This window comes from Diceros bicornis, chromosome 8, assembly GCF_020826845.1.
Source record: "Diceros bicornis minor isolate mBicDic1 chromosome 8, mDicBic1.mat.cur, whole genome shotgun sequence".
Lineage (NCBI taxonomy): Eukaryota > Metazoa > Chordata > Mammalia > Perissodactyla > Rhinocerotidae > Diceros > Diceros bicornis.
In genome coordinates this window covers 2,259,052-2,286,530 of record NC_080747.1, presented here as the reverse complement: position 1 = coordinate 2,286,530, position 27,479 = coordinate 2,259,052, and the positions used below count along the sequence as shown (strand labels likewise).

General features: G+C 49.3%; 1 protein-coding gene across 1 annotated transcript; it reads left to right on the top strand.

The window, feature by feature from the left end:
* Window positions 1-234: 234 nt before the first annotated feature.
* NOP14 (NOP14 nucleolar protein) lies at window positions 235-27,479 on the top strand. The gene is made up of 18 exons (XM_058546615.1): window positions 235-552; window positions 3,281-3,415; window positions 4,163-4,304; window positions 8,118-8,260; window positions 8,754-8,888; window positions 9,708-9,830; window positions 10,629-10,760; window positions 11,782-12,052; window positions 13,128-13,258; window positions 13,902-13,987; window positions 15,943-16,078; window positions 19,213-19,314; window positions 19,911-20,064; window positions 21,746-21,905; window positions 24,410-24,557; window positions 26,522-26,640; window positions 26,846-27,001; window positions 27,313-27,479. Exons 1-18 carry the CDS (start codon window positions 358-360, stop codon window positions 27,410-27,412), a joined length of 2,568 nt encoding a protein of 855 aa, XP_058402598.1. The 5' UTR covers window positions 235-357; the 3' UTR covers window positions 27,413-27,479.

The following is a 27,479-nucleotide window of genomic DNA, read 5'->3' as shown; positions in this document are numbered from 1 at the left end:
GGGCACGCGTCCCTCGCCTAGGCGCCCTGAGGCGGGTGCGGCGCCGCTCCAGGCACTACAGCTCCCGGCAGGCCGCGCGCAGGAAGGAAGCGACGGGTCGGGAGAGCGCGGCCAACTGGGAGTTGCAGTCGCCTGGGCTGTAAGCGAGTAGGCTAAGCCGGAGCGTGTAGGTGTTTTACCATCTTGTCTACTTCTCGCGGGTTCAGTTATCGCGAGACGAGGGCGGGGCGGGCCCTGGCCCCCCACGTGTTCCCTGAGGGAAGCTGCTCTCGGGCCGGCTTCTTGAGCCGCTGGCTTTCCTCCTCGTCTCCGAGGCCGTGGGGAATTGGGCGCCTTGGGGCGCGGCGAGTGTGCGCCATGGGCAAGGCCAGGTCGGCTGGGGCGCGCAGGAAGGCCCCCGGGGCTCCGGCGGGAGTGCGGGGCGGCCGGGCGAGGCCCAACCCCAACCCGTTCGAAGTGAAAATCAACAGGCAGAAGTTCCAGGTCCTGGGCCGGAAGACGCGCCACGACGTGGGGCTGCCCGGGGTGTCGCGCGCGCGGGCCATCCAGAAGGTAAGCGGGGCGCGCGCCCGCCGGGCCCTCCCGGGGCAGGGGTGTCCCCTTCACCCGGCCGGGGGTCTTCAGGGACGGCGCCTAACCCTGCGGCGGGCATCGAGAGGGATGCTCGTGCTCGCCAGCCAGGCTGCTCCTAACGCCCCGCCCGCCGCCCTGCCCCCGGCCCCGCCCCGCCCCTGGGCGGCGGTGCTCCTCCCGGACCTGACCACCACGCGCCTCTGCCTTTTGAACCTGTCCTGGCGTGGCGCAGACTCCGGCCTGCCAGGGTTTGGACCACACGCTGGCTACCCGCGAGGCCTTGGGCAAGCTGCGTACTTCTCTGTGCTTCAGTTACCTCGTCTGTAAAACGGACATCATGATAGTACTTATGTCCTAGGGATGCTGGAAGAATTACATGTGTTCATTTAAAGTCTTTAGGACAGTGCCTGGCGCAGTTAATCTGTTGTATGTCGTATATGTCATATGTCAGTTACACTGTTTTTGGTATCTTCGTGCTTCTGCTTTTGTGTGGGCTGGAATGACCTTCCCCTGGAAAACTCCTGCCCCTCTTCCGAGACCCAGCATACACGTGTGTTTCCTTGTGACTCCTTTCCCAACTCCCTCAGGTGCCATGGCACCTGTACCTACCTGTCATGCCCTCTCTTCGTTGAGACTTTGAGCTCTACTGGTTTGAGGACCATGGATCTTTTTCTTCACAGGATAAGGTGTTACACAGGATGCTCAATAGATGTTTGAAGAATGAGTGTCTCTCTCCTTTGAAGCACATGACCTTGTCCCTTGCGGGGTAACTGAAATGCTCCCTTCCGTGGATCTCATAGCTTCTATCTTTCCTGTGCTTATGGTTCTGGAATATTCTATACTTTTCAAATTTAGTTCAACAAATTCTATATGCAGCTTCTGAGACATGTTCATTGGTTTGTTTAACGATATTTATTGTTACTCTGAGGAAGATACATCGTTAGTAGGTTGGTGAAAAATTTAAAGCACAGGAAGCGGGCTGGCCCCGTGGCTCAGCGGTTGAGTGCGCGCGCTCCGCTGCTGGCGGCCCGGGTTCGGATCCCGGGCGCGCACCAACGCACTGCTTCTCTGGCCATGCTGAGGCAGCGTCCCACATACAGCAACTAGAAGGATGTGCAACTATAACATACAACTATCTACTGGGGCTTTGTGGAAAAAAAGGAGGAGGATTGGCAATAGATGTTAGCTCAAAGCCAGTCTTCCTCAGCAAAAAGAGGAGGATTGGCATGGACGTTAGCTCAGGGCTGATCTTCCTCACAAAAAATAAATAAATAATAAAATAAAATAAATGAAGAGCGCTGAGCTGTCTGGAGGGAACGTAGGTCATCTAGTTGATTTGAAGCATGCTGTGTGTGCAGGGGCAAACAGGGCTGGTGGGGTAGGCTTGGGTCTTTTCGTCTGTGCCGGTCCCTCGGAAGTACATGGACTGTCCCGTGTGTCTTCTCTCCTCTAGTCAGTGGTGGCACTTTGGGGCAGCACTTGAATGTAGGGGGAGAGCAGGCTTTGTGTTGAGACCCCCAGGTGCCAGTCCCAGCGCCGTCACTTTATAGCTGTGCTTCAGTTTCCTCGTTTCTGACACAGTTTGTAAAATGACAATAGTTAATTTATCTGTTGATCTCTTACAATGGGACAGGCATTGTGTCTTTAAGAAATATACGTTTAATCCTCACAGTCAGCCTTATGAGGGAAGTACTGTTATTATCCCCGTCTTACACGTTAGGAGACTGAGACAGGGAGCAGTTCCATAACTTTCTTCGGGTTGAAAGTGGTGTAGCTGAGACCCAAACCCAGACTTGAGGGCTTCACGCTCACACAGCAGCTTGCTGTGCCCAGCTCTGTCCTGAGCCGTCTTCTCCTGTGAACTCTTGTGGGCCCCTTCACAAAGCCTGAGGTAGGTACTCCCGTTATCTCCCATTTACAGGTGATGCCATAGGGGGAGAGAGAGGTTAGGTGCTTCTCAAAGTTGTGCTAGCTGGGCAGTGTGGAGCTGGTGGGATTCAGTGTCCACACGCACATGTCCGTGAATGACCACGAAAGCGCTGCGAGTTGGTTTGGAATTACAAATAAATTTTAGCAAGTAGGTAAATTTGCAAATCAGGAATCTGCAAATAACAAGGATTGACTGTGTATACAAATGAACGCACGTGTACAGCAAGCGAAGAGAAAATAAGCAGGGCTCTGACAGTCTTTGTGTCTGTGATGGGTCATGACATCGTAGTTGACATAGAGGGCTTCCTTTTCAACCCTTTGTTCTGTACTGCCCTTCCTCTCAGCCAGGACGTCAGCTCCTCTGGCTTCTTTACCTGGTGGACTGACCTCTTTGTGCTCGCTCATTCTGCTTTCTTATTGGTCACTGTCGCTTTTCTTTAACCTTCACTGTTGGGCTTGCAAGTACTAAGGCCGCCCTAGAGAATCTCCTGGGTTCCAGACGTAGTTGTCTTTGCCTCCCTTGTATGGCAGCAACCATTTCCCCTCAGTAATTGAGCTCAATCTTTCCAGCCAGTAGATTAGCCCCTTTTTTTGGCCTGTTGGTTTCTGTGGCTAAAGCATACAAAATGACCAGTGGCTGTATCATCTTCCAATTCATTAGAACCATGATTGTGTCCCCTTATGGAAGCATTTCCCCTTTGGGGGCTAAGGTCTCCCAGCCATCAGAGCTCAGAGTTGCCGGGACCAGTGTGAGATTGTCTTATGATCTGTTTTTCAGCGTACCCAGACTTTACTGAAGGAATACAAAGAAAGGGATAAGTCCAACGTATTTACAGATAAACGCTTTGGGGAATACAATAGCAACATAAGCCCAGAGGAAAAGATGATGAAGAGGTTTGCTCTGGAACAACAGGTATGGAAAACAATTGGAGGAGGGTCTTTTGCTGTTGATTTATGCTGAAGTCAAGCACAGGGAGAAGGCAGCTCCGCCCGCTGTTCATTTATACCTTGGTGGGCGCTTGCCCACTAGGTAAGGGGGTAGGTCTTGTATCCTGACTTTGTCTAGCTAGGCCACAGGGAAGCAGCCGTCTGCAAATACCCGGGGGGGTGGATAAATATCTTCACCAGAGTACGTGGTGGTGACGTGTCCTGGAGTTCTTGGCTGAACTGCTGCCTTCACCTCGGTTGGGTGGAGAGCAAGTGGCTCATGGAACATCAGGTAAAGCTGTGTGATTAACCAGTAGCTTAGGCTGGTCCCTTGATTTATTTACCTTTGTGGGTTCTGTTTATATCTCAATCATTCCGCCAGGGCCGGCCTCGTGGCTTAGTGGTTAAGTGCACGCGCTCCGCTGCTGGCGGCCCGGGTTCGGATCCCGGGCGCGCACCGACACACCACTTCTCCGGCCATGCTGAAGCCGCGTCCCACATACAGCAACTAGAAGGATGTGCAGCTATGACATACAACTATCTACTGGGGCTTTGGGGGGAAACGAAAAAAAAGCAAACAAAAAAAAAAATCATTCCTCCAATGACCCAGAATAGTCATAAGCTGCTTAGGCTGCATTGTTACATTGCACAAATAACGGAAAAATAGTCGGTTTTTGCTGTTTAAATGAATATGGAAATTTTAGGAAACTGATTTTTTTTTCTCTTCTGTCAGCGACAACACGAGAAAAAAAGCATCTACAACCTAAATGAAGATGAAGAATTAACTCATTACGGCCAGTCCTTGGCAGACATCGAAAAGCATAATGATATTGTCGATAGTGACAGTGATGCTGACGAGCGAGGAACGCTGTCAGGTAAGGGCTGGGAGCAAGGGGACAGTCTGCTCACATTAGACTTTCTTCCTGCCCTTCTTGGAGACCTAGAAAAATGTTGTTGGGTAACAGCTTCACTGATCATCAGCCTCAAGAAATTCTACACGTAACAGGATTTTTTTGTTATTTTTCTACTTTTAGAACTTTAAGAAGGTGTATATGTAGATAGATAGATGGACTGACAGACAGGCTTTTGTAGGCTGAGAAGGCACTGCAATACCCCCAATCTTCTTTGAATTTCACCCTAGCTCGTTTTACCCACCAGCTCAGAGAAGCAAAGTAATTTGTCCAACCCGTGAGCCAGCTGTGATCAGCTCACCTTGCTGACCCTGACAGCCCTTCTGCACTGGCCCACAGTGCTTTGCTACCACTGTTTTCTCAGTTGTGACCTAGTATGTGTACTGACAGTGTTTATGTAATTCTTTTAGTCTTTATTTACTATGGAACCAATTATGGCAATTTTATGGGGGAAGTAATATTGAGTAATATTTATAGATAATAACGCAGTAAATTGAATTGTGGCTTTAATTTAACATTAATATATGAACTGAGTTAGGACTCGGTTCAAGTCTGATCATCTTGGGCCCAGTTTATAAAGTTGCGGTCATGTCATTCGTTTGCATTCCTTTAAGTTAGAATGTCCCATTTTCCATCATCTTCAGAACAAAACCGTGTAAAACTTAAAATGACTCAAAGCTTTTGTCTTGTTAGTGTGTGGAAAGTTAAAGCCTTAAACCTGTGACTGCCTTTTGCTATTTGGATAATCCTAGGAGTAGAAGGCTTAGAACTTAGGGCAGCATGTGGTTCTGTTTCCACGGCACCAGCAGTAGGACCACGACTCCGTTGAGGTTTCGTGGTTGTAGAGGGAATGGCCAGTAGTTTTGTCTTCTGTGCCTTTCTCTGCACTTTTCATTGTTCAAGGCTTATTGTGCACGCTTAACTGTTAAACGAATTCACTTGGGGTCATTATGCGTTGTGACTGAAAGTAACCACCTTGGTGCCTTCATATTTGGCGCCTTGGTCTTTCATCACAAGAATAGTGGCCTTGGCCTTGTTGGTATAAGACTCTCTGCTACTCAGGACAAGAGGAAAAGTCAGATTCCGTTCTTCCGGGTATTGGGTCCTGGGATCTCAACTGTTCATTTGAGATTTCCTGTCATCCTGAATCATTAGGAAACAAATTCTGTTTTGTCCAACTACATAATGCAGTATGTTCTCCTAGATTAGGAGAATTTCATCTTACAAGTCAACTTTGTCAGACAGGTGCTCCCCCTTGTCCAGCGCAGAAGCGGAGGTAGAGGGCAGAGGTTGGGAGCTTGCGCAGGGCTGCACGGCCAGGTGGAGCTGGGCTTCACACCTGGTCAGCTTGACTCTAAACTGGAACTGCAGTGCTACTGTATTTCACACTATGAAAACAAACGTTTAACGTACTATAAAATAAACTATATTTGGATTTGAAAATAAATATCTAAAAAGCTTTCTAATTAAATCCTAATATAAGCACACTGACAGAAGGTTTTATTTTTTCTTTTTTCCGAGAATTCTTTTCTGAATCTTTTATGCAATGCCACCTTATTGGTTAGTGTATTGTAAATTTCTGTTTTCAGAAAATATTGTAAATAATCTTGAATTACTCAAATACTTAATGAATAGTGTTTTCTGATACACTGAGTTTTCCAGGAATCATTCATTCATTCCACAAATACTGGTTTATGTGCCAGGCGCTGCTCTTGGTTGTGAGGAAATAGCAGTGAATAAAACCCTCCTACAGCTCACGTTTTACTGGAGAGACCCAGACGATAAACAAAACACATTGCTAAATTATGGAGACTCGTCGAAAGCAGAAGTGCTATGGGGTAAAATAAAGCAGGCAGCGGGAAGGATGTGCCATCAAATGGACTTGATCAGCCTCCCTGAGAAGGTGGTGGTCGCAGGTCGAGGGCCGTGTGGGCGAGAGTGTCCTCAGAGAAGGAAGAGTTCAAAGGGCCTGAAGTGGGAGCGTGCCTGGGACGAGCTGGGAACAGCCAGGAGACTGAGACTGGAGTGGGCGGTGGTAACAGGCAGATGGACCAGGGCCTGCTAGGCCACAGAAAAGATTGTGGCTTTTATTCAGGAATGGGAGCTACTGGAGAGATTTGAATGTGGAACTGCAGGATCTGATCCAGCAGAGCCAACAGGATTTCCTGACAAATTAGATGTGTTAGATAACTTAGACGTAGGTATGGGAGAAGGAGAGGAATGAAGGATGAATCCCAGGGTTTTGGTCTGAGCAGCTGGAAAGATGGGATGGCCATTGGTTGGGCTGGGCCCAACTGTGGCATAACAGGTTTCTGGGGAGTGTGGAACGCCTGTTGGGCAGCCCAGGACTCCTGTCAGGAGGGCGGTGGAAGGCCTTGAGTCCCGGGAGCTGCAGCCTGAGGAGTCTGAGGAGCAGAGGAGACAGCCTCAGGAGCTGCTAGGGAGATCTGGTGAGTGCTGACCGGACGAGCAGAGAAAGCCTGTCCAGGGGGAGTGATGAAATGTGTCGAGTGCTGCCGATATGAGGAGGAGAGAGAACTGGCCTTTCAGTGAGGCGAGAGTCCATTTCAGGGGAGAAGCCGGGAAAGGCCAGCATGGAATGAAATGAAGAGTCGAGGGGGACACTGAGGACGTGGGCAGCTCTGGGAGGTTTCACTGGAAGCGGGGCTGAGAAGTGGCAGGGGGAGTGGAGTGGGGGCCAGAGAGTTGTTTGTTTGTTTCTTTTCACGTGAGAGGAATAAGAGAATGATCCAGTAGAAGGAGGAGGGATAGGGAGGAAGGCGGTGGAACGGCTTAGGTCACAAGTGGCTGGGGAAGGGTTGGGTCACATGGTCAAGGGCAGGCCTGGCCCTAGCCAGCTCTGCAGTCACCGGGCGGCAGAGGATGAGGGTCCAGGGCCACTCTGGTTGACTGGCGTCGGCAAGGCTTCCGCAGTTCTCAGCGGAGAGTGCGGGTGGGGAGGCTCTGTCGGGGCTGTGAGGAGAGGAGCTCATGATCTGGGGGAGTGGACGGGGGAAGCTTGATGTGTCTAACAGGCAGCCTCAGGAGCCTGTCTGGAGTCAGCGATTTCAAATACAGTGTGTTTTCCTTCCTCCACACACCTTCACCCGCACAGGTGTGGTGGGGAGCAGGTGTAGAGTTTGATTTAACCAGTGGCAGCTTCAGCAGGAAGCAGGATTGGACAAGAAAGGGCAAGGGCTGAGGCTGCAGGCAGCGGGTGCAGAGAGCCCGGCTGGCCAGCGGGCTTGGCAGTTAGAATGCCAGAGGCAGGGCTGGAAAACAGCCTAAAACATTGCATTTCTGTTACTGGTATGAGATTGTGGGTAAATCGCTTAACATCTAAGCCTCCATTTTCTCATCCGAGAAATTGGATTTTTTAAGGTTTCTCTCCATTCCAAACAGTGATTCCCACAATGTTTGATTTCTCTCTCCTGCCCTGGTGACACGGGCAGGCTAAAGATCACTGACTGTTGTTGCTGACCCAGGCTCCTGCCATCAGGACTCATTACTCCCCGAGCCCCTGCCTGAGTAGGTGTGAGCAGTGGGGAGAGTCTGAGGTGGTATGTCTTTGGGTTTTCTTGGAGTGGGTCATCTTGGTATTTCTTAAGTGCCAGTGTGCCTGTGTTCTCATGCCAGCTATTGTGGGTGAGAATTTTTTCTTGAATGAGGAATCAATTCTCAGGACTGTGCTTGGAGAAATGTTGGTGGAGTACCACAAAGAATGCTTCCGGAGCCGGCGTGGGGGCTTCACAGAGGTGTTTTCTGCTCTGTCTCCAGCCGAGTTGACTGCAGCCCATTTTGGAGGTGGTGGTGGGCTCCTTCATAAGAAGACCTCTCAACAGGAAGGCGAGGAGGGGGAGAAACCCAAATCACGCAAAGCACTGATTGAGGAGCTCATTGCAAAGTCGAAACAAGAGAAGGTGCGTTAGTTAATATCCTTGAGGTGAGGTAGTTCCATCACAAGAGATGCTGACCAAAATATTTTTGAGCTTTTTCTCCATGTACATTTTTAGGCTGCACTCAATATTTTCTATGAATTTAATAAAAGCATTCATTTTGAATAGGAATATTTTAAATTTCATCAAGGATATATTTCTGATGGCTTGTCGTGGTATTTTGTTTTTTTGGTTGCTTGGTTTTAGTATTGTGACAAGTATCCAGATTTGCAAAGCATCACTGTTTTCTTACTAACAGCAAACTGCTCAAAGCATCTAGATGAATAGTTAATAGCAGGAAATTATTTGTCTGATGAGATTTTGTAGCTTTGCATTTAAGACACTAATTTCTCGTGGTCTCTTTTTGCTGTTGACATGTTAAGCAGTCGTTGCATACGGCCTGGACACTAACCAGTATCTGGCGCTCGGTTGGTGTCTAGCAGTAATGGTGTGTGCTGTGTCGGCTCTTTTTCCCCAGAGGGAGAGACAGGCTCAACGAGAAGATGCCCTTGAACTCACAGAGAGGCTAGACCAAGACTGGAAAGAAATTCAGACTCTGCTGGCCCACAAAATGCCCAAGTCAGAGAACAGAGATAAAAAGGAGAAACCCAAGGTGGGAAGCAAATGATGGAAACAAACTCTGAACTTAGGTCTGTGGACTTGCCCTTCTCTGGAGAAGAGGTGGTGGCCAGGTGTCTCTTCTGGCCTGTTGCCTTGGCACCAACAACCTCTATTCTTTTTCCATGAGGACCTGAGTTTTCTGTTGAACTTTTATCAAGTTATCTGATGTGTTATGTCAGCGTGGAAGCAGACTGAAAGTTACTTCAATATCTACTCCAGAATAATTAAACTAAACAAAATGGTTGTTTCTTGGTATGAGAAATACTTCACAGGGAAGACCTTCAGGTGGTGTTGGAATTTTCCTGTTACACATTTATGTGTATATATATACGTATATACTTATTTTTCCCTCTAAACGTTCTTTTAGTCTAAAGCATTCTGTTAGTCTAAGCAATCCTTTTAGTCTAAATTGTGGGAAAAGCTACATTTATTTCAGTAGCTAGGATTTCACCAGATTCCCTGATCCTGTGGCCATCTGGACATCTCTGTGAGTCACTCCTACTGTTGCTGTTAACTTAACCCAATCTCCCATTTTGTGGGCTTAACGCCTAGATGAGCAATGTTTAGTTTTGGTAAAGCAGATCTATTTTGAAAAGAATTTTCTAGGAGCAAAAAGTCCTATATGACCTAAAAGTGTCCTCAGGACTGATGGAAACAGCTTTCTCTCAAGAGGAAAAGACTTAGGATGTGCTTTAGCTTCTTCCATAATGGTGTCCAGCCATTACTGGAATGTGCAGGAAGCTAGCTGTGCAGATCTTTTCTTTAAAACAAAAAATACTAAAAATGAAAAATTTCCTTCTTTCTGCCCTAGCCTGATGCATATGACATGATGGTTCGTGAGCTTGGCTTTGAAATGAAGGCCCAGCCATCTAACAGGATGAAAACAGAAGAGGAGTTGGCAAAGGAGGAGCAGGAGCGGCTCCTGCGCCTGGAGGTGCGGGGACGGGCGGCGATGCAGGGAGAGGCCCCGGGTCACGGCCCTTTCTTGGCTTTGTAAGATGCACTGAAGAGATACTGTCTTATCAGTGGAATCTTTGTAGGCTATTTAAAGTTTACGTTTGTTTTACTATAAATATTTTTTTTCTGATTATAAAAGCAAAAAAATGCAAGTAATACCCATATGGCAAATAAAAAATGGATGTGTCTTCTAATCCCTTTACCTCGAAACAACTGCAAACGGTTTAGTGCACTGCCTTCTCAACTTTTTTCTGTGCCTTTAAAAAAAGTTTTTTGTATTTTATTACATTAAAACAAAAATGAAGTGGAGACATAGTGTTCTACATCTGGCCTCTGTAGTAGAACCACATCACGGGCTCTTGTGCCAGGTGCATATTCTCATATCGTAAAAGTCCTTGAGCTACTTGTTTCATCACATACAAACCTCCGTACAAGGTGTCCTTATTCCTTGTCTGTCGCTGTAGAGTGGGGAGTGAAAATTAGGATTGGCCGGCATAATTTGGCCAGAAAGACCTCAGAGGAACAGATCTGCCTTCCTTGTGACTAGAAAATATTTCTGCCACAATATTTATTTTTATTTTTGTTAAGTAGGAAAGTCTTCCATATGACACTTACCAAGTGTCTGCGCGTTTGATTGAAGACTGAAAGCAGAAAGCAGGCTTGAGCACCTGTGACGGAGCTGAGAACCCTGGGCGGCCCGGAGAGCAGGATGGCAGGCCTCCTGTTTACGTGCTCGATGAGCGCAGTGTACGACTTTTCTCTCTCTCCTGCTCAGGCTGAAAGACTCCGAAGAATGCTTGGGAAGGATGAGGATGAAAATACTAGGAGACCAAAGCATATGTCAGCGGATGACTTAAGTGATGGCTTCATACTAGATAAAGATGACAGGCATTTGCTTTCTTACAAGGTAAGATGTTTGCCTTCATTTTCTTTCTTTTTTTGTTTTTTTAATTTAAAAGAGCACAGTTTCTGGTATTTTGTTTCACGGGTTTATCACAGATGGAACGTGTAAATCTTTTTTAAAACGCTTGCCCTGCAATCCTTTACTTGGGTGTTTATGGTGTGTCAGCTGTGGAGGCTTCATAGAGGCGACTGTGACCATGGTCTTCATCCTCTCCCAGAGGAGGAACACAGACAGCAACACTGGGTGGACTAGACTCCTGTCACCATTCTCTCAGTCACTGGCATCAGCTGCTGTTGTTTATAAGTATACGATTGTCTGCATGAGTCACTCACACTGATACTGAGGGGGCTAACTCAAGGTTAGAGTTCTGAGTATTTGTGAGTAAAATAATTGAGTTTCTAAGGCTGGTGCAGTTTGTAATTCACAAACTCCATAAGGTCTATACCCCTCTCCCTTTTAGAGCGTATCAGGGTTCAGGGCCGGAAAACAGGAGGGGGCCAGGTGTGTCAGGCAAAAAAGGATCCAAGGCAGGAAACTGGTTGCTCACAAGAGTACTGGGTTATCTAGGGGAGCACAGTCAGGGGTCACCCACAGGTGTTGAGTCCCACCACCTGCAGGTGTGGCCCAAATGCCAGGAAGCCCCTGCTGACCCAGCTGTTGCCAGCCCCAAAGCCAGGGGTGGGTGGGTTGCTGCAGACCCCACAGCTGCTGGAGCCCGTGGCCACTGCTGCGCCTTCCACGTCTTGGATCCCTGCTGCTCCCTGGCTGAAACTAACCCTTGCCCCAAGTCTTGGTGGCAGGGATTTGGAAGATGTGGGTCCCAGGCCTTTAGCCCCTATGGCTCAGAACTGCATCAAAGAGGGTGGGCGAGGAGGCCAGGGGCCAAATGCAGCACGTAGGGTTTGTGTTCCTGCAAACGAGTGAGGTACAGCCCTGTGTGCACAGCCTTTGATGGGGTTACAGCGTGCTCCCACCGTCGTCTCCCCGGGTGGTGATGTCCGTGGTCTCCGGGTTCTGCTCCTAGGACGGAAAGATGAACGTCGAGGAAGAGCAGAGCAGGGAAGCCAGCGATGATAAGAGCGAAGAGGAGGAAGAGGGCGAAGACTCGAGCGAGGAGGACCCAGAGGAGAGCGATGGCCCAGATAGCCACTCAGACCTGGAATCTGACGTAGAAAGTGAGGAAGACAGCGAGAGGCCGAAGAAAGAGCAGCATCAGACTTCTGGGAAAAGGTTGACAAGAGACGGTCAAAAGGCTCGAGAAGCTGCCAGCACTGAGCTGCCCTATATGTTTGCAGGTAGGCAGACGAGTGGGTTTTCTTATGTTTTGGGGTCACCTCCATGGCCTGGCGATAAGTCTGCCTTGCTGGGGCCGTATTTGTGGAGTGGGGGACCAAGGATGCACTTGTGGATGCCTGGATACATCACCAGCTGTAAAGCCTTGGCTTATGGACAGGCACGGTCATCCTTCTCCTCGGCATCTGGCCGCGCTCTGATGTCACCTGACCCAAGTCGTGGCCAGAGTGTTAGCCTTTGTTGCATGACCGCAGCCAGTGCTGCTGGCCAACAGTAGGATGAGGGCAGACATGCCTTTCCACAGAAGTGTCTTTGTGCTCTTTGAGTGGTCAGCCTTTTGTGATGGGCAGGCGGCTGCCACAGAGACCCAGGGCAGGGCCTGTGAGAGGGCTTGCTGTGTTCAGACCTGGGCGGTGTTGTTCAGCCACATAACATCTTGTATAGAGTATAGTATGTTGTTTTGTCTGATATGCAGAGAAAAGTCATTCAGTTCTAGTGGGAAGTCCTAAATTGTCCCGTGACTTAAGGTTATTTCCAGAGAGGATAAACTAGTGGGTGAGGCTGGTTTCTGTGGCCTTCGATCCGAGACACCACTGGAGTCTCCAGTGGTGACACTGCTCAGTTCACGTGACTCCTTCCAGCTCGTTCTGAACCAGTCTGGGCATTAAAAGCAGCACACTGAGAGCTCGATTCACCACGTGTTGGGTACTTGAGTGCATTTCTAATTGAGGAAAGGCTGGAGGTCATTTCTTGTTGGAGGCTATCTCCGGTACCCGGTCACCAACAGCTGGCCCAGTTCAATCAAACCCCAGACTCAGGACATGCTAGAGCACACGTTAAATGTATTTGTGGTGACTATAATGTGAGGTAAAATAAATGTTTCTATAAAATACATGTTAAATCATCTTTTTTGATAAAGTATAAAAGAAGTACTATTACTTAGATTGTGCTTAGTTTTTACCTCTGTGTTATTAGAAATTTCTATCAGTTATCAGAATTTTATCGTGTTATAAGTATTAATGTGAGTAATTCTCATTTTAAACATTAAGTGTGGAGTGTGGTTTGTATTTTTGACAGCTCCTGAATCCTGTGAGGAACTGAAATCTTTATTATCAGGAAAAGCAATCGAAGAGCAGCTTTTGGTGGTGGAGAGAATTCAGAAATGCAACCACCCAAGTCTTGCAGTGGGAAACAAAGCCAAATTAGAAGTATGCTGGGGTCCGTGCGTGCTGCTGTTGGGAATGTTAGGGTCAGCCCTGGTCCGTGGGTAGGAGTTGCCTGAAGCTGACGGCACCTGCGCCTCAGTCCCTTCGGCAGCCTGGCGTCACCGTGTCATAACTGCTGGGGGTATTTGGAGCAGGGGGAGAACCAACCCTTAGCATTCGTCCCTTCCAAGGCTCACAGCACCTGGGGAGAGGCAGGCACTGTAGCCCTCATTTCACAGGTGAGGAAACTGAGGTCCAGGTGAGTTCACCTCACGTGGCCATCAAGCGGCAAAGCCAGACTTTTAGGGAAATTGGTAACTACAAATGTACCTTTTTCTCTTTCAAAAATGCTGCGTATATACTGAACAAGAGGCAGTGCTGGGTGCCTTCTTCGTTTTGTTTTAAGACTTAGGTGTTGTGTGCTATTCTGTAGAAGCACACACCTAGACCCCAGGTTCTTGTTTCGTCCACTCCTCCTAGCATTCAGTGGGGTTCTTTGCCTGCGTTTTGTAGGGTGCTCCTGTCAGTGGACCTGAGGCCCTCCCCACCCCGTTTTAGCCAGAGTGCAGGTGACAGTGCGTTGTATGCCTGTGGTTTTGTTCTGGGGGTCAGCACTGAGCTCTCTTCCCCATCCATGTTCCTGCAGAAACTGTTCGGCTTCCTTTTGGAATACGTTGGAGATTTGGCTACAAATGATCCGCCAGACCTCAGAGTAATTGATAAATTGGTTGTGTAAGTAAAAATAGTGGGTTATCTGGAATGTGGGGCTGAGTTGAACAATTTTTATCCTATTTAGAGTCTTAAAATACATCTCAGAGTTACTGAGGTCGACCTTGTAAACCAGCCTCACAGCATGCACCTGCTGGTGACTTCAGCGATGGCGCCCCCCTCTAAGTGGTGTCAGCACACCACATCTGTCCCCCTAGAGATGGGACGTGTTTTGTTTTTTTTTTTTAATAATTTTATTTATTTATTTTTCCCCCAAAGCCCCAGTAGATAGTTGTATGTCATAGCTGCACATCCTTCTAGTTGCTGTATGTGAGACGTAGCCTCAGCATGGCCGGAGAAGCGGTGCGTGGGCGTGCGCCCGGGATCCAAACCCGGGCCGCCAGTAGCAGAGCATGCGCACTTAACCGCTAAGCCACAGGGCCGGCCCGGGACGTGTTTTTAAGTACAAACACATTGACATGAAGACAGGTGAACACCTTCACACTTGTTCATAGTATCTGATGGCTAATCTTCTGTTTCATTCACCAACGAAATGTCAAGCTCTGCTTGGGTGGGCTGAGAGGGGTTTGGAGCATATGGTAGACAGTGTCCCATTGTCACCCTGGGAACCGGCCCCCCCCCCCAGGTGCACATCGCAGTGGAACCCGACAGGGGCTCCTGTTTGGAAGCAAGTCCCTCTTGTCCGCCTGTTCCTGCCCTGCACAGGGACGGCTGGGGCTGGTTTTGGGCCCTCGCAACAGTAGTACCCCAATGAAAGCAGAGACTCCCCCTGGTGGCTCCTGGCCCCGTGTTGGCTGGAAGGAGGCAGGCGGAGAGGGTTAGTGAGAGCGTGTAGCCTAGTGGTGCTGCTCTGGGACTGGCCGCTGCCGTGCACCACACCCTCCGTGCCAGCTTCTGCCATTGCAGAAGGGCTCATGAGGAATCAGTGAGTCCACATGTGATGCACCTTAGAACGGTCAGCATGTCTGACAGAGTGTGCTTCCGTCGTTACAAACAGCTCCTTCTACTCCTGCCACTACTGAAGAGTTAGGACCGGCTTTTTAGGAAATGGCAAAATGAGTCTACAGTAGTGCCCCCTTATCTGCGGGGGGTACATTCCAAGACCCCCGGTGATGCCTAAAACCACAGATAGTACCGAACCCTGCGTACGCTATATCTTTTTGTGTACATACATACTATGATAAAGTTTAATTTATAAGTTAGGCACAGTAAGAGGTTAACAACAGTAACTGATAATAAAATAGAACAATTGTAACAATATACTGTGATAAAAGTTATATGAATGTGGTCTCCCTGTCTCTCAAACTATCTTATTGTACTGTACTCACTTTTCTTCTTGTGATGTCATCTTGTGATGACATGAGATGATACAATGCCCACGTGATGAGATGAAGTGAGGGGAATGACACAGGCATCGTGATGTAGCGTCAGGCTACTACTGACCTTCTGACACTATGTCAGAAGGAGGATCATCGGGCCATGATGTAGTCTATGGTTGGATGTCAGAAGTGGACTGTGTCAGTGGTTGGGGACCCAACAAAGAGCTGATTCACGTCCTGGAGGGGACTCAACAGGATGGAGCAGGATGGCGTGAGATTTCATCACATTATTTAGAACAGCAAACAATTTAAAACTTATGAATTGTTTATTTCTGGAATTTCCCATTTAATATTTTCGGACGATGGTTGACAGCAGGTAACTGAAATTGCAGAATGCAAAACCATAGATAAGGGAAGACTACTATAGATAGTTATAAAACACCTTTAGAAAAATTATCTGGATCACCAAGAAGGCTGGCCAGAGAAAAAGTGGATTCATCCAGGGGTCTCCAGTTCTGACTTGCTCAGCCAGCAGGTGACTTTACAGGAAAATGGTAAACGTGGGAGGTGTTGGAGTTTTTTTCTGTGTTTTTTGTTATCTGAAGTCCTTCTCCCCTCACTTATGTTTCTGATTACCAGGCAGTTATATAATCTTTGCCAGATGTTTCCTGAATCTGCAAGTGACTCCGTAAGATTTCTCCTCCGAGATGCTATGCATGAGATGGAGGGAATGATTGAGACGAAAGGCCGGGCCACGTTTCCGGGGTTAGATGTGGTAAGCAGGGGCTTGTCTTAATCCAGTCATACAGCCACCAGAAGGGCCGACTACTGAGTATAATGCACACAGCTTGGAGAGACTGGCCGTGCCCTATGGCTTCCAGATTGATCTGGAGAGTGATCCAGAGTGATCTGGACTGGAACAAGACCTGGAAGGATTGTTTACCCATTAACAGTTAACTAAAATGTGTTTAATAACAGAAGTAGTTCCGGTTTCCTTCCACATGAATGGGGCTGTGTTTAGTCTTAATGGCACAGAGGTTTTAAGGCAAACAGAACGAGTGTATTTTCCTAACGACCCAGGCCTTAGGAAAATGGGGCTGGTCTTGCCCGGTCTCAATATCTGTTCACTCACTAAGAGATGTGTGAATTGCTCTGAGTTGTGTTAACAGTTTTATAACAGTCGTGTGCTGTATTGTCATCTCTAGTAGCTTTGAAGAAATACTTGCTCAGGCCGTTGCATTTTCTAGTGAATTAACAATGACTAACAGAAACTTAAAAATACAGGATTTATGTTTATGGTTTTAATAGATTCCCCGAAATAGGATGTGAGCCAGTGTCCATGAACTGATGCTGGTGATGTTAGTTCTTTTGTGTGCCCCAACCCAACATCCTGATCAGACATTTCCCTGTTTAACCAGTGACTGGTGGGCACCTAGAGCCATGGGCCAGGGAGCTTCCATCTCTGCCTTCTTGGAGCTTGTTTCTGCTGAGGAGTATTAGTGGGGAGGCCATGCAGCCGGGGGCACAGGCAGGCTGCCCAGGCCTCAGTCTCAGTTCCGTGGTCTGAGCCGCGTGGTCCTGGCCTGTCTCCTCGTCTGTAAGTGGGGATGATGGTTAGTGATGCCTGACCTGCAGGCCTGACGTGAAGGTTCATGAGTTAATATGCATCACCTGGTCGAGTCACTGCCTGGTTGTAGCTGTCCGTAAACGGTGGCTGTCACCACCACCACCATCCCTTAGCTCGCACTCATGGTCTGTTGCTGCAAAGTAAGACGCAGTGAGGCTGGGGCTGCCTGGGAGCTGGTGGGCTCTCCTTTCACCTCGACTTCCTTGTCTTCCTTGGAGTCCCAAATTGGGTGGGGTCGACGGATCTTGTGGAAGGCCCTCTTGGTAGTTCTGTAGTTGATACCAGAGCCCCTTCAAGGAGCAGAAGGGAGAAAATGGGGTCCCCTGGGGTGTGCCTGACATCTCAATTCACATGGATCAAAGTGATCTAGTTCTGGGTGCCTTGAAGGATTTCTTGGTGCCTCTGGGCAAGCTAGAGGGTTCTGAAGATCCTGCAGAGCCAGGGTGCGAGGACACCTTCCTGCTCGAGTCTGTCATCCAGCCTTTTTTGTGCCTCGTGTCAGGGTGGCCTGTGGGCTGTGCCTGACTCATGGTAGTCCCCTAAAAGTACAGTGGCCTTCCGTATGCACGGTTCTGCATCAGAGATTCAACCAACTGAGGAGTGAAAGGCCTATGATGGTTGTTCCTGTACTGAACATGTACATACAGACTTCTTTTTCCCTGTCATTGTTCCTAAACAATACAGTATAACAAATATTTACATAGCGTTTCTATTGTAAGTAATCTAGAGATGATTTAAAGTACGTGGGAGGGTGTGTGAGATTATATATGCAAATACTGTGCCGTTTTCTATAAGGAACTTGAGGGTCGTGGATTTTGGTGTCTGCAGAGGGCCTGGAACCAGTCCCCTGCGCACACCATGGGACGACCATACAAGCTTGCCATCGTAGTCCCCTAAGACAGAACAGCCACATTTATGTTTTTAGATGTCATCTTGGGAGAATGGGTTTTCCCTCTTGCCACGAGAGAGGCTGTCCCAGAGACTTCTCTCCATCTCTGATAAGAGGGGCCCCTCTCCGCAGCTATACCAAGATACTCCTGAGCTCCTGGCTTTTGAAACCAGCTTCAGCTGGGGAAAGGGCTCGTCTGACAGGCTGCTGCTAAGGTGTCTCTCGAATGACAGCTGACTAACAGCACCAGAAACTTCTGTCTTATCATTAGTTCTTATGAAAACGTCAACTCTTTGTTTTGCTGAGGCAGTTTGTAAGATGTTTCCGGGTAAATATTTTCTGAAAGCGCTTGGTAAAAAAAGAAAGTAACATGTTTTGAATACTCACAGAGGCAGTACAGGAGACTTAATCTGATCCTCACGACGACCCTACGAGGATTAAGTATGGTGTACTCATAATGCAGTGAGGACATTGGCTCGAGTAACCTGCCCTGATCACTGGGCCGGCGGGAAGCAGTGGTAGCATTTGATTTCCGAGTGGGCTCTGGGCCACTCTGCTGTACTGCACATGAGTTTCTGACATTTCCTTTGGTCCAGAAAGTTGCTGCCTCTGTACCCAACTCAGGTGATGGAGCCCTGGTTCCAGCTTCTAGTGCAGAAAAAAGCATATGGTTTATTATACAGGAAGATAAATTTTCTAACCTAAGATGCTAGAAGCTACCTCCTGCCAATACGAAAGTGGGATTCTTCTGGTGACAGCTGTTGTGGCCACTCCAAGAGCAGCCTTGCCTCATCTCCGTAATGTCGGGACGAGGTGCAGAGACTGGGGCGTGGCAGACGGGGAAACTCAAAATGTTTGCCATTCTTCCCAGCATGCTTTGTGAAGTTGAAATAGAAAGGAGAGGTTTTCTCCCCTCTGAGCTTGTGGCTCAGAGCGGGACTAATGCGTTCGGACCCGAGAACCCTGGGCTGCTTTCTCCTGAGCTGAGGCAGGAGGGGCAGTGAGTGCCCAGTTTGCAGAGGACCTCTGCCCTGGCCTTGTGAGCTTGAAGCCCCAGGATGGCCGGCTGGGGACGGGTCGCAAACCCTACCAGGCTCACAGGGTGGTGCAGGGTCATCCTGTTTCCACTTCCCAATCCGCCAGAGAACTGTCGCACGTTCCAGAATATCCCGGCCTTTCGTGGTGTGTGTGAGGGAATGGGCATGCTTGAGTGTATACAGGGAGGCGGTGAGGGGAGGGCTGCCCTGGCCATGAGACAACACGACATCTGCAGATCCTTCCCTGCCTGTCACCAGCAGGTTCAAAACCTGTTTTGCTCTTGGGCCCTTTGTAAAGCAGTATTTTAAACTTCAATTTACTGTCTTTAATCTCTGTGGTAACACTTTCTTTCCAGCTCATTTATTTGAAAATTGCTGGGATGTTGTTTCCAACTTCTGACTTCTGGCACCCCGTTGTGACCCCAGCACTGGTGTGCATGAGCCAGCTGCTCACTAAGGTATGTCCTCGCTTCCCCAGTGGGTCAGGCCCGCTCCCGCAGAGCCAGCATCTCCTCGGGGCTTTGTTGAGCAGGCGCGTGGCTGAGTAATGGTCACGAAGACTGACTGTTGGCGGTCAGGCATGAGAAAAGCTCATCCAAAGGGACCTGTGAAGACGAGTCGGGAGCTCTGAGATCAGAAAGGGCCCCAGCTCCCCTCCCAGAGCTCCCGGCGTCAGCAGCCCCAGACAAGGTTACAGAGCGTGTGACCCCAGAAAATAGCCTTTCAAGTTGGTGAAGGCATCAGGTCTGATATGGGGTTCTGATCCTCTTTTGGCTTAAAAACTCTAAATGGCTCCTCTCTTCTTGATCAGGCCTGTGATGGGGCACCTACTACAGTTGTTGTTCTCCTCCGAAAGGTGGAGCCTGGTGAGCAACAAAGCTCTTGACCGGATTGAATCTCACTTGACTCTGCTCTGCTGTGAGGGGCAGTGGGTCCCTCCATGCAGGTGAAGTTTGGGGCACACGGCTCACCTGGGAAGCCAGGTTGTCTGCCCAGGGCAGTGTTCCAGAACGTTGTTGCTGACCAGTAACGGTGCCCCGTGTTCCTTTGCCAGTGCCCGGTCCTGTGTCTCCAAGACGTGGTGAAGGGTCTGTTCGTGTGCTGTGTGTTCCTGGACTACGTGTCTCTATCTCAGAGGTTCATACCTGAGCTTATTAATTTTCTTCTTGGGATTCTTTACATAGCAACTCCAAACAGGCAAAGCCAAGGTGAGTTGATGTGACGGAGCTTTTTCAAATATATTGTACTTTGGAATATTTTTTCAAGATTTTTAAAAGTAATTCATACTCATCATAGAAAGTTTGGAATATGGAAAAGTAGAAAGAAGACAAAAACATCTGAAGTCCTACACCCAGAGTAGCATCCTTTTTTCCTATCTATGGATGTGTGGACACACCCACATTTTGAAAAAAATCAGGATCCTACTTTATCTGTCCAACACGGTAGCCAGTATCCACACGTGGCCAATCTGAACTGAGTGAGATGTGCCCCAAGTGTAAAGTGTACCCCAGACAGCCAAGACTTACTACCAAAAATATATGAAATATCTCAGTTTTCTATATTGATCATGTGTCAAAATAATATTTTTATATTTGGGGTTAAATAAAATACATCGTTAAGATTTATCTTTTTGTTTTTACTTTTTTTATGTGGCAACAAGGACGTTTGAACTCACTCACGGCTCACGTTGTATTTCTAGTGGGCAGCACTGCTCTGTATAGTTTCTACAGTGTTCCGAGTTTTGGAAGGAAAGATAGTCAAAAGCAGTAGTCCAGTGAGGAAGAGTTTAGCATTTGTTGATCTTCTGAGTTGTCCTCACCTCAGCTCCCCTCCGTTCCTCCGAGCAACTCTCCGTGGTGCTGGCCACTATCCTTCCAGGTGCTTCCTCGCACCTGCTCCTGCCCTCTGGAGATTGTACCGCTTGGCCTTTGCCCCGGGCTCTTTCTTGTGTGGGATCACTTTGCCAGCCTGATCGTAGGTCGTATCTCAAGGATAGGATCTCCTTTTGCCAGCACACCTGTGGTGCTGGGCCCCTCAGAGGTGCCCGTTGGGACAGTTTTGTTTCAGACCTTGTGGAGTCTGCCTTGGGCTGTGTGGCAGTCCCTCCAGTTGAGTTTGCTAAAGGTGTCGCCTGTCCTTTTGCTTCCCCTCATAATGAAACTTTCCTGCCTGTAGCTCCTGCTCCCTGGTTGCACTGACGCCCGTGCTGCATGCCCCTGTGTGCCGGGCATGGTGGTGGACACTGGAGAGGCACAGTCCGGCCCAGGGGACCCCATCAGAAGATGATTGTGGTTCAGGGCGAAGGGCTGCAGTGTGCACTGGACACGGGTCAGGGGAGAGGTGGGCTGGCTGTAGGCTCGCTTGCCCCTCTCCCTTTGCTCGGCCACTGCCTGCTTGCCTGTGCCTGGGCTACACCAGGCTCTCTGTGCCCTCGCCCAGCAGGCTGTCCCTCTGCCTCCATCTCTCTTCTGGGTGACAACTGGGTTAACCCCTGCACAGCCCCCGGGTCTTCACTGGCATTCACCTCTGGGACAGGCCTTCTTTGACCTGGTTAATTCCAGGACCTGCCTCGCCTACCCAGCACTCCTGACTGACCCTTCACCCTCCTCTGCTTTTCTTTTGTCCATCCAGCGTTTCTTTCTGATACTCCATCTAGTTTATTATGCCTTCGGGTGTGGTTTACTGCCTGTCTCCCCACGAGGGCAGGGACCTGGTCTGTATTTGGACATGGCCAAGCACCCCTGCCAAAGCTATCACCCTGTGTCTGGTGGTAAAAACCAGTGCATGTTTGTTAAAAGTGAACTTTCTAAAGGCTTTGCCCTATAGAGCCTGCCCTGGGAGCCCAGTAATCTCAGAGGCCATCTCTGTCCCTGTCCCACTTGGAATTAGGTTACACTCTGGTGCACCCTTTCAGAGCCTTTGGGAAGAACTCGGAGTTGCTCTTGGTTTCTGATGAAGAGGACACAGCCACGTGGCAGAGGAAAAGCCTGTCCCTTCATTGGGCGAGTGGACTGAGAGCCCAGACCAAGGCAGAGGCCAACCACACCAGGTATGTGCAGGGCCGGGACTCCTGGGAGGTGGTGCCTGTGCTCGTGCTGTGGCGCCCCCAGGCCCCTGGGTGCCAGGCCTGGAGCCAGACACCACCCAGGACCCAGGACCCGGCACCTTGATGATGCACCAGTGTTCTCTCTGTTTGCAGGTGATATGATCTTATACGTAGAAAACCCTAAAGATACCACAAAAAAGCTATCAGATATAATAAATGAATTCAGCACAGTAGCAGGATACAAAGTCAACACACAGAAATCAGTTGCATTTCTATACACAATGAAACAGTCCAAAAAGGAAATTACAAAAACAATTCCAGGGCCGGCCCCGTGGCTTAGCATTAAGTGCTCGCACTCCGCTGCTGGCCGCCCGGGTTTGGATCCCGGGCGCGCACCAACACACTGCTTCTCTGGCCATGCTGAGGCTGCGTCCCACATACAGCAACTAGAAGGATGTGCAGCTATGACGTACAACTATCTACTGGGGCTTTGGGGGAAAATAAATAAATAAATAAAATCTTTAAAAAAAACAAAAACAATTACAATTACAATGCTGTGAAAAAGAATAAAATACTTAGGAATTAACCAGGGAGGTGAAAGACTTGTACACTGAAAACCACGAAACATTGCTGAAAGAAATGAAAGAAGACATAAATAAATGGAAACACGTCCTCTGTTCGTGGATTGGAAGACTTAATTGCCTCCAGGGATTAGGTTTCAGCATATGAATTTTGTAGGGTCACCAAGCATGTAGTCCATAGGAGGAGGAGGAGAATGGGGAGGGCTGGGGCTTTTATTGTAAACCCTCCTATTCTCTGATATTTTTTTTTCCCTCCCCAAAGCCCCAGTACGTAGTTGTATATTCTAGTTGTAGGTCCTTGTAGTTCTTCTTTGTGAGCCACCACCACAGCGTGGCTACTGACAGCAGTGTGTGGTACCAAACCCAGGCCACCAAAGCGGAGCACGCGGAACTTTAACCACTAGGCCATCAGAGCTGTCTGTCTGATTTTTTAAATTGTGGGTTATTTGAATTTTTCTTTTTTTGGGGAGGTGAGGAAGATTAGCCCTGAGCTAACATCTGTTGCCAGTCTTCCTCGTTTTGCTGAGGACGATTGGCCCTGGGCTAACACCCGTGCCCATCTTCCACTACTTTGTATGTGGGACGCCTGCCACAGCATGGCTTGATAAGCAATACGTGGGTCCGCGCCTGGGATCCGAACCTGCACACCCTGGGCCGCCAAAGCGGAGCACACAAACTTAACCACTACACCACCAGGCTGACCCTTGAATTTTTTTTAGTGTGTTAAAATACATAGGAAGTTTACCATCTTAACCATTCTTACATGTATAGCTCATTGGTATTGTTACATTCACGTTGTGTAGCCATCACCACCATCCATCCCCATAACTCTGCATCTTGTAAAATTGAGACTCTGTCCCCATTAAACAACAGTTCCCCATCTTCCCCTCCCCCAGCCACGGGCACCCACCATTCCACTGTCTGTCTCTGTGGATTTGACTACTCTAGGGACCTCATATAAGTGGAATCATGCAGTATTTGTCTTTTTGTGACTGGCTTATCTACTGAGCATAATGTCCTCAAGGTTCATCCATGTTATGGCTGTGTCAGAATTTCCTTCCTTTTTCTTCCATTGTATGTATATGTCACATTTTGGTAATCCATTCGTCCATCAATGAACACTTGGGTTGCTTCCACAGTTCAGCTATTATGAATAACACTGCTGCTGTGAACATGGGTGTACAAATGTCTCTTCGAGACCCTGCTTTCACTTCTTTTGGATATTTACCCAGAAGTGGAATTGCTGGATCATATGGTAATTCTATTTTTAATTTTTTGAGGAACCTCCATACTTTTTTCCACAGAGGCTGCACCATTTTACACTCCCAGCAGCAGTGCACAGGGTTCCACTTTCTTCACAGCCTCGCCAGCACTTGTTATTTCCTGTTTTGTGGATAGCAGCCATGCTCATGGATGTGAGGTGATCTCATTGTAGTTTTGATTTGCATTTCCCTAATGATTGATGATATTGAGCATCCTTTCATGTGCTTATTGGCCATTTGTATATCTTGTTTGGAGAGGTGTTTATTCAAGTCCTGATGGCCATTTTTTTCCATGAAAAAAATACAACTTTCCCAGAATGTGTGTATTATTTTCAATGTATATCTGCTTGATTTTGCAAATAGTAGTTTAAAAACTAAAATGGAGCCTCGAGTTGTTATTGCATTTCCCACACATTCCGTCCTGTTCAGGGAAACATGGTGATGTTTCCTTTAACACCTAATACCGTGAGCAGACAGCTGCTGCCAACTCTGCCCAGGGGCAGATATTTAACCTCAATCTACTGAGGGCCATGGTGGGTTTTTCAGAGTTGTGTGTGGGGGTTTTAATTTTTGTCAAGATTATTGACTTTGTTGGTAACTGAAATAGAACGAGCTGCTCCCCTTCCCTGCCTCTGCCCTGAAGCTGGGTGTCGCCCCCTTGCAGACTGTGCTGCCTGGCCGTGTGTCTGGCTCTGGTGAAGCGCTGTGTGCTCATGTATGGCGGCCTGCCGTCCTTCCACGACATCATGAGCCCCCTCAGAGCCCTCCTGACGGAGCACCTGGCTGACCGCAGTCACCCCCGAGAGCTCCAGGTGAGGCTTCCTGGCCACCAGGGTCCTCTGCCCTGGCTGGGCCATTTCTCTGAGCAGGGGGCAAGTTAGCAGGCATTTCTGTCATTGGGGTTGCAGCCCTAGAAATCAAGGACACCATCTTTGAAAATTATAAAGACAAATGGGAAACAAAATTATAGTGAGAAAACTAACAAGAAGTAACTATACTGCTGGACTGAGTCTGGGTGCAGAATTTTATCTGAGAACTGTGTTACATTGTCACCTGCCCCCGCCAGCCTCCCCACTGCCCACCAGGACCAGGAGAGTGGTTCTGGGCTCCACCTTCCTCCCAGGCCACACAGGTTTTCTGAGGATGGTCCCACTGTCCTGTACAAGGCGACAAGAAGCCATGAAGGACGCCCTCAGTTTGACCTGGGAACTCCCGCATGTGCGTCTAAATGAGCGTCTTTGAGGCTGTCCAGTCCCTCAGCAGACCTTCGAGTCCTGCCTGCGTTTCCTTCCGACTCCTACTTCCCGCCCAGGGCCCGCCCCTGTCTTCTCTCACGTGGTCTCTGGTCTCCTGACCCTGGAGTCATTCCACACCAGCCCCGGCATCCCGTTGGAGGGAAAGTTGTCCCTCCGGTAGCGTCTGGTCCCATCAGAACAGAAGGCAAAGTCAGGACTGGGGTGGACAAGGCCAGGGAGACCTGGCCCTCCCCCTTCACATGCTCTGACCTCCTCATTTGGGGTTGTTGCACTTGCCCTTTTCTCTGCCTGGAATAGTCTTGGAGCCATATGGCTCGTCCCCTTGCTTCATTCAGGAAGCAAGGTCACCTGGGAGGAAGTGGCACCCACTGCTTGGCACTTCCCATGCCTCTTCTCTGTGGCATGACCATTGTCTGGTCTCTGCCCCAGTAGATCATGGGCCCTGTGAGGACAGCAACTCTGTCCTCCCTGGAAGTGTCCCCAGAGCCAGGGCAGACCACAGCTGTCCACACTGAGGCCTGTCATCTTGTGGAAGGTTGATGAGGCTGAGGTGTCCACACCTGCCTCTACCCTACATCCACTTACTGTAGAGGTGGCTGTGGCTTGTCTTTTAAAGGACAGAGTGGCTGTCTGTCTTGTGGGATTTGGGCTGGCCAAGGGGCCGCGATGGGATTCACAGACCCAAGGTGAACTGAGCTGGTCATGCCATGTGTGCAGTCCCCGTGGACTCTGGGCATTTGGCCCTTGGAGTTAAACGTCTGGACAGGGGCCAAGGGGTGGCTGTGCCCGTGGTGCAGGAAGCCTGAGTTCCAGGGCACACCTATGTGAGAGGAGAGGAATGGAACCAACATCAGTGGGCTGGCTTCTAGAAAGTTCCTCAGAAGCCCCAGCCGACTCTTGGAAGCCAGGGCCGTGATGAAAGTGCCTTAACCGTCTGGTTCTCTTAGAATGAAAGTAAGGTCAAATCACAAAGACTGGCAGAAACTCGGTCCTGCTCGGTGCCTCATCCTGTGGCCCCCACTGGCTACCCCTTCCCCCGACTCCCCAGGGCACAAGGGATGGCTCTCCCACACATGTCCACAGGAGGTGGATCCCTAGTGTCCAAGCACAAGTTTCTCTGGAAAGCAGATGCCATTATGTTTGCCAGATGCTAGAAGAACAGACTGTCCTTCCTTCTCAGATCAGTCTCGGTGAGTCTCTAGTCCTGCCAAGCCAGCAGCGTGAGGAAGGATGTGAGCTGTCTCGTGCGTTAGCAAGAAGATGGAAGCTTCCCTTACAGCTGGGCCATGTCTTTGAGCACAGCTTCTTTGCACCCACACCCCTGTATTTAGCAGATGAGATGCTGGGCCCAGAGAGAGCAGTGACAGCAGGAGGGTCTGAAGGAGGCAAGATCTCGCTGTAGTGAGGCCGCGGCGCTCTCTGTCCCCCTCCTCTCGGAGGCCACAGAGCCTGTTGGAGGAGCTTGTGAGGCCACATGGTGGGCGGCCCGTCACGGTGTCAGCTGTGTTCTCGTGTTTCAGGAGCTGTGTCAAAGCATACTGACAGAAATGGAAAACCAGAAGAAGCACTGTCGGCCACTGATCTGTGAAAAGAGCAAGCCAGTGCCACTGAAACTGTTTACCCCCCGGCTGGTCAAAGTGTGAGTCCAGCAGCCCCCCGCCACTCCCCCAGCTCTGGGAGGGGCCCAGGGAGGTCAGGGCTGTGGGCTCAGCCTGGGGTGATGAGGGGGAGGCCAGTCTTGAGACGAGGCCTCGAGGAGAAGCCACACCTGGAGCAGACGGCTCTGGTTGAGAGATGGGGCACACTAGACTCTTGCCTCCTCAACGCTGGCTTTCCTTTTTTAGCCTCGAGTTTGGAAGAAAACAGGGAAGCAGTAAGGAGGAACAGGAAAGGAAAAGACTGATCCACAAACACAAGCGTGAATTTAAAGGAGCCGTCCGGGAAATCCGCAAGGACAACCAGTTCCTGGCTCGGATGCAGCTCTCGGAGATCATGGAACGGTGAGGGAGCCTGTGGGGTGCCCGGGAGACTGCAGCCTTCACGCTGCCTTCCCCAGCCGGTGGCCCTGGGCCCCACGTGGGCAGGTGCTAGGGTAAGGGCACTGGTCCCTCCTGTACCCGCATTCCTGGCACTGGCGGGCTCGGCTGGGGCCCTGGGCTGGGCAGGTTCGTCCTCCCTCTTTTCCTCCATCTGCACTGGATGTGGCAGTTGGAGGCCCCAAGTGGTTCTGAACTGCTGTTGGGTCAGTCTGAAAAAGGCAAGACGGCTTCCAAAGACTAATCCAAAAATGGGTTGTTGGTTTTTTTTGAAGGGATGCGGAAAGAAAGCGAAAAGTGAAGCAGCTTTTTAACAGTCTGGCTACCCAGGAGGGTGAATGGAAGGCTCTGAAGAGGAAAAAGTTCAAAAAATAAATAATGTTTTATACGTTAAGCAAGGAGATGTTGTATATTGAAAGTAATAAAGGGTGCTATAATGGCA

Coding starts and splice junctions, on each gene's coding strand:
- NOP14 (XM_058546615.1), top strand. CDS start 358: ATGGGCAAGGCCAGGTCGGCTGGGGCGCGCAGGAAGGCCCCCGGGGCT. Junction 16,079..19,212: donor CGTTTCCGGGGTTAGATGTG/GTAAGCAGGGGC, acceptor CTTTCTTTCCAG/CTCATTTATTTGAAAATTGC. Junction 20,065..21,745: donor TCCAAACAGGCAAAGCCAAG/GTGAGTTGATGT, acceptor ACTTGGAATTAG/GTTACACTCTGGTGCACCCT.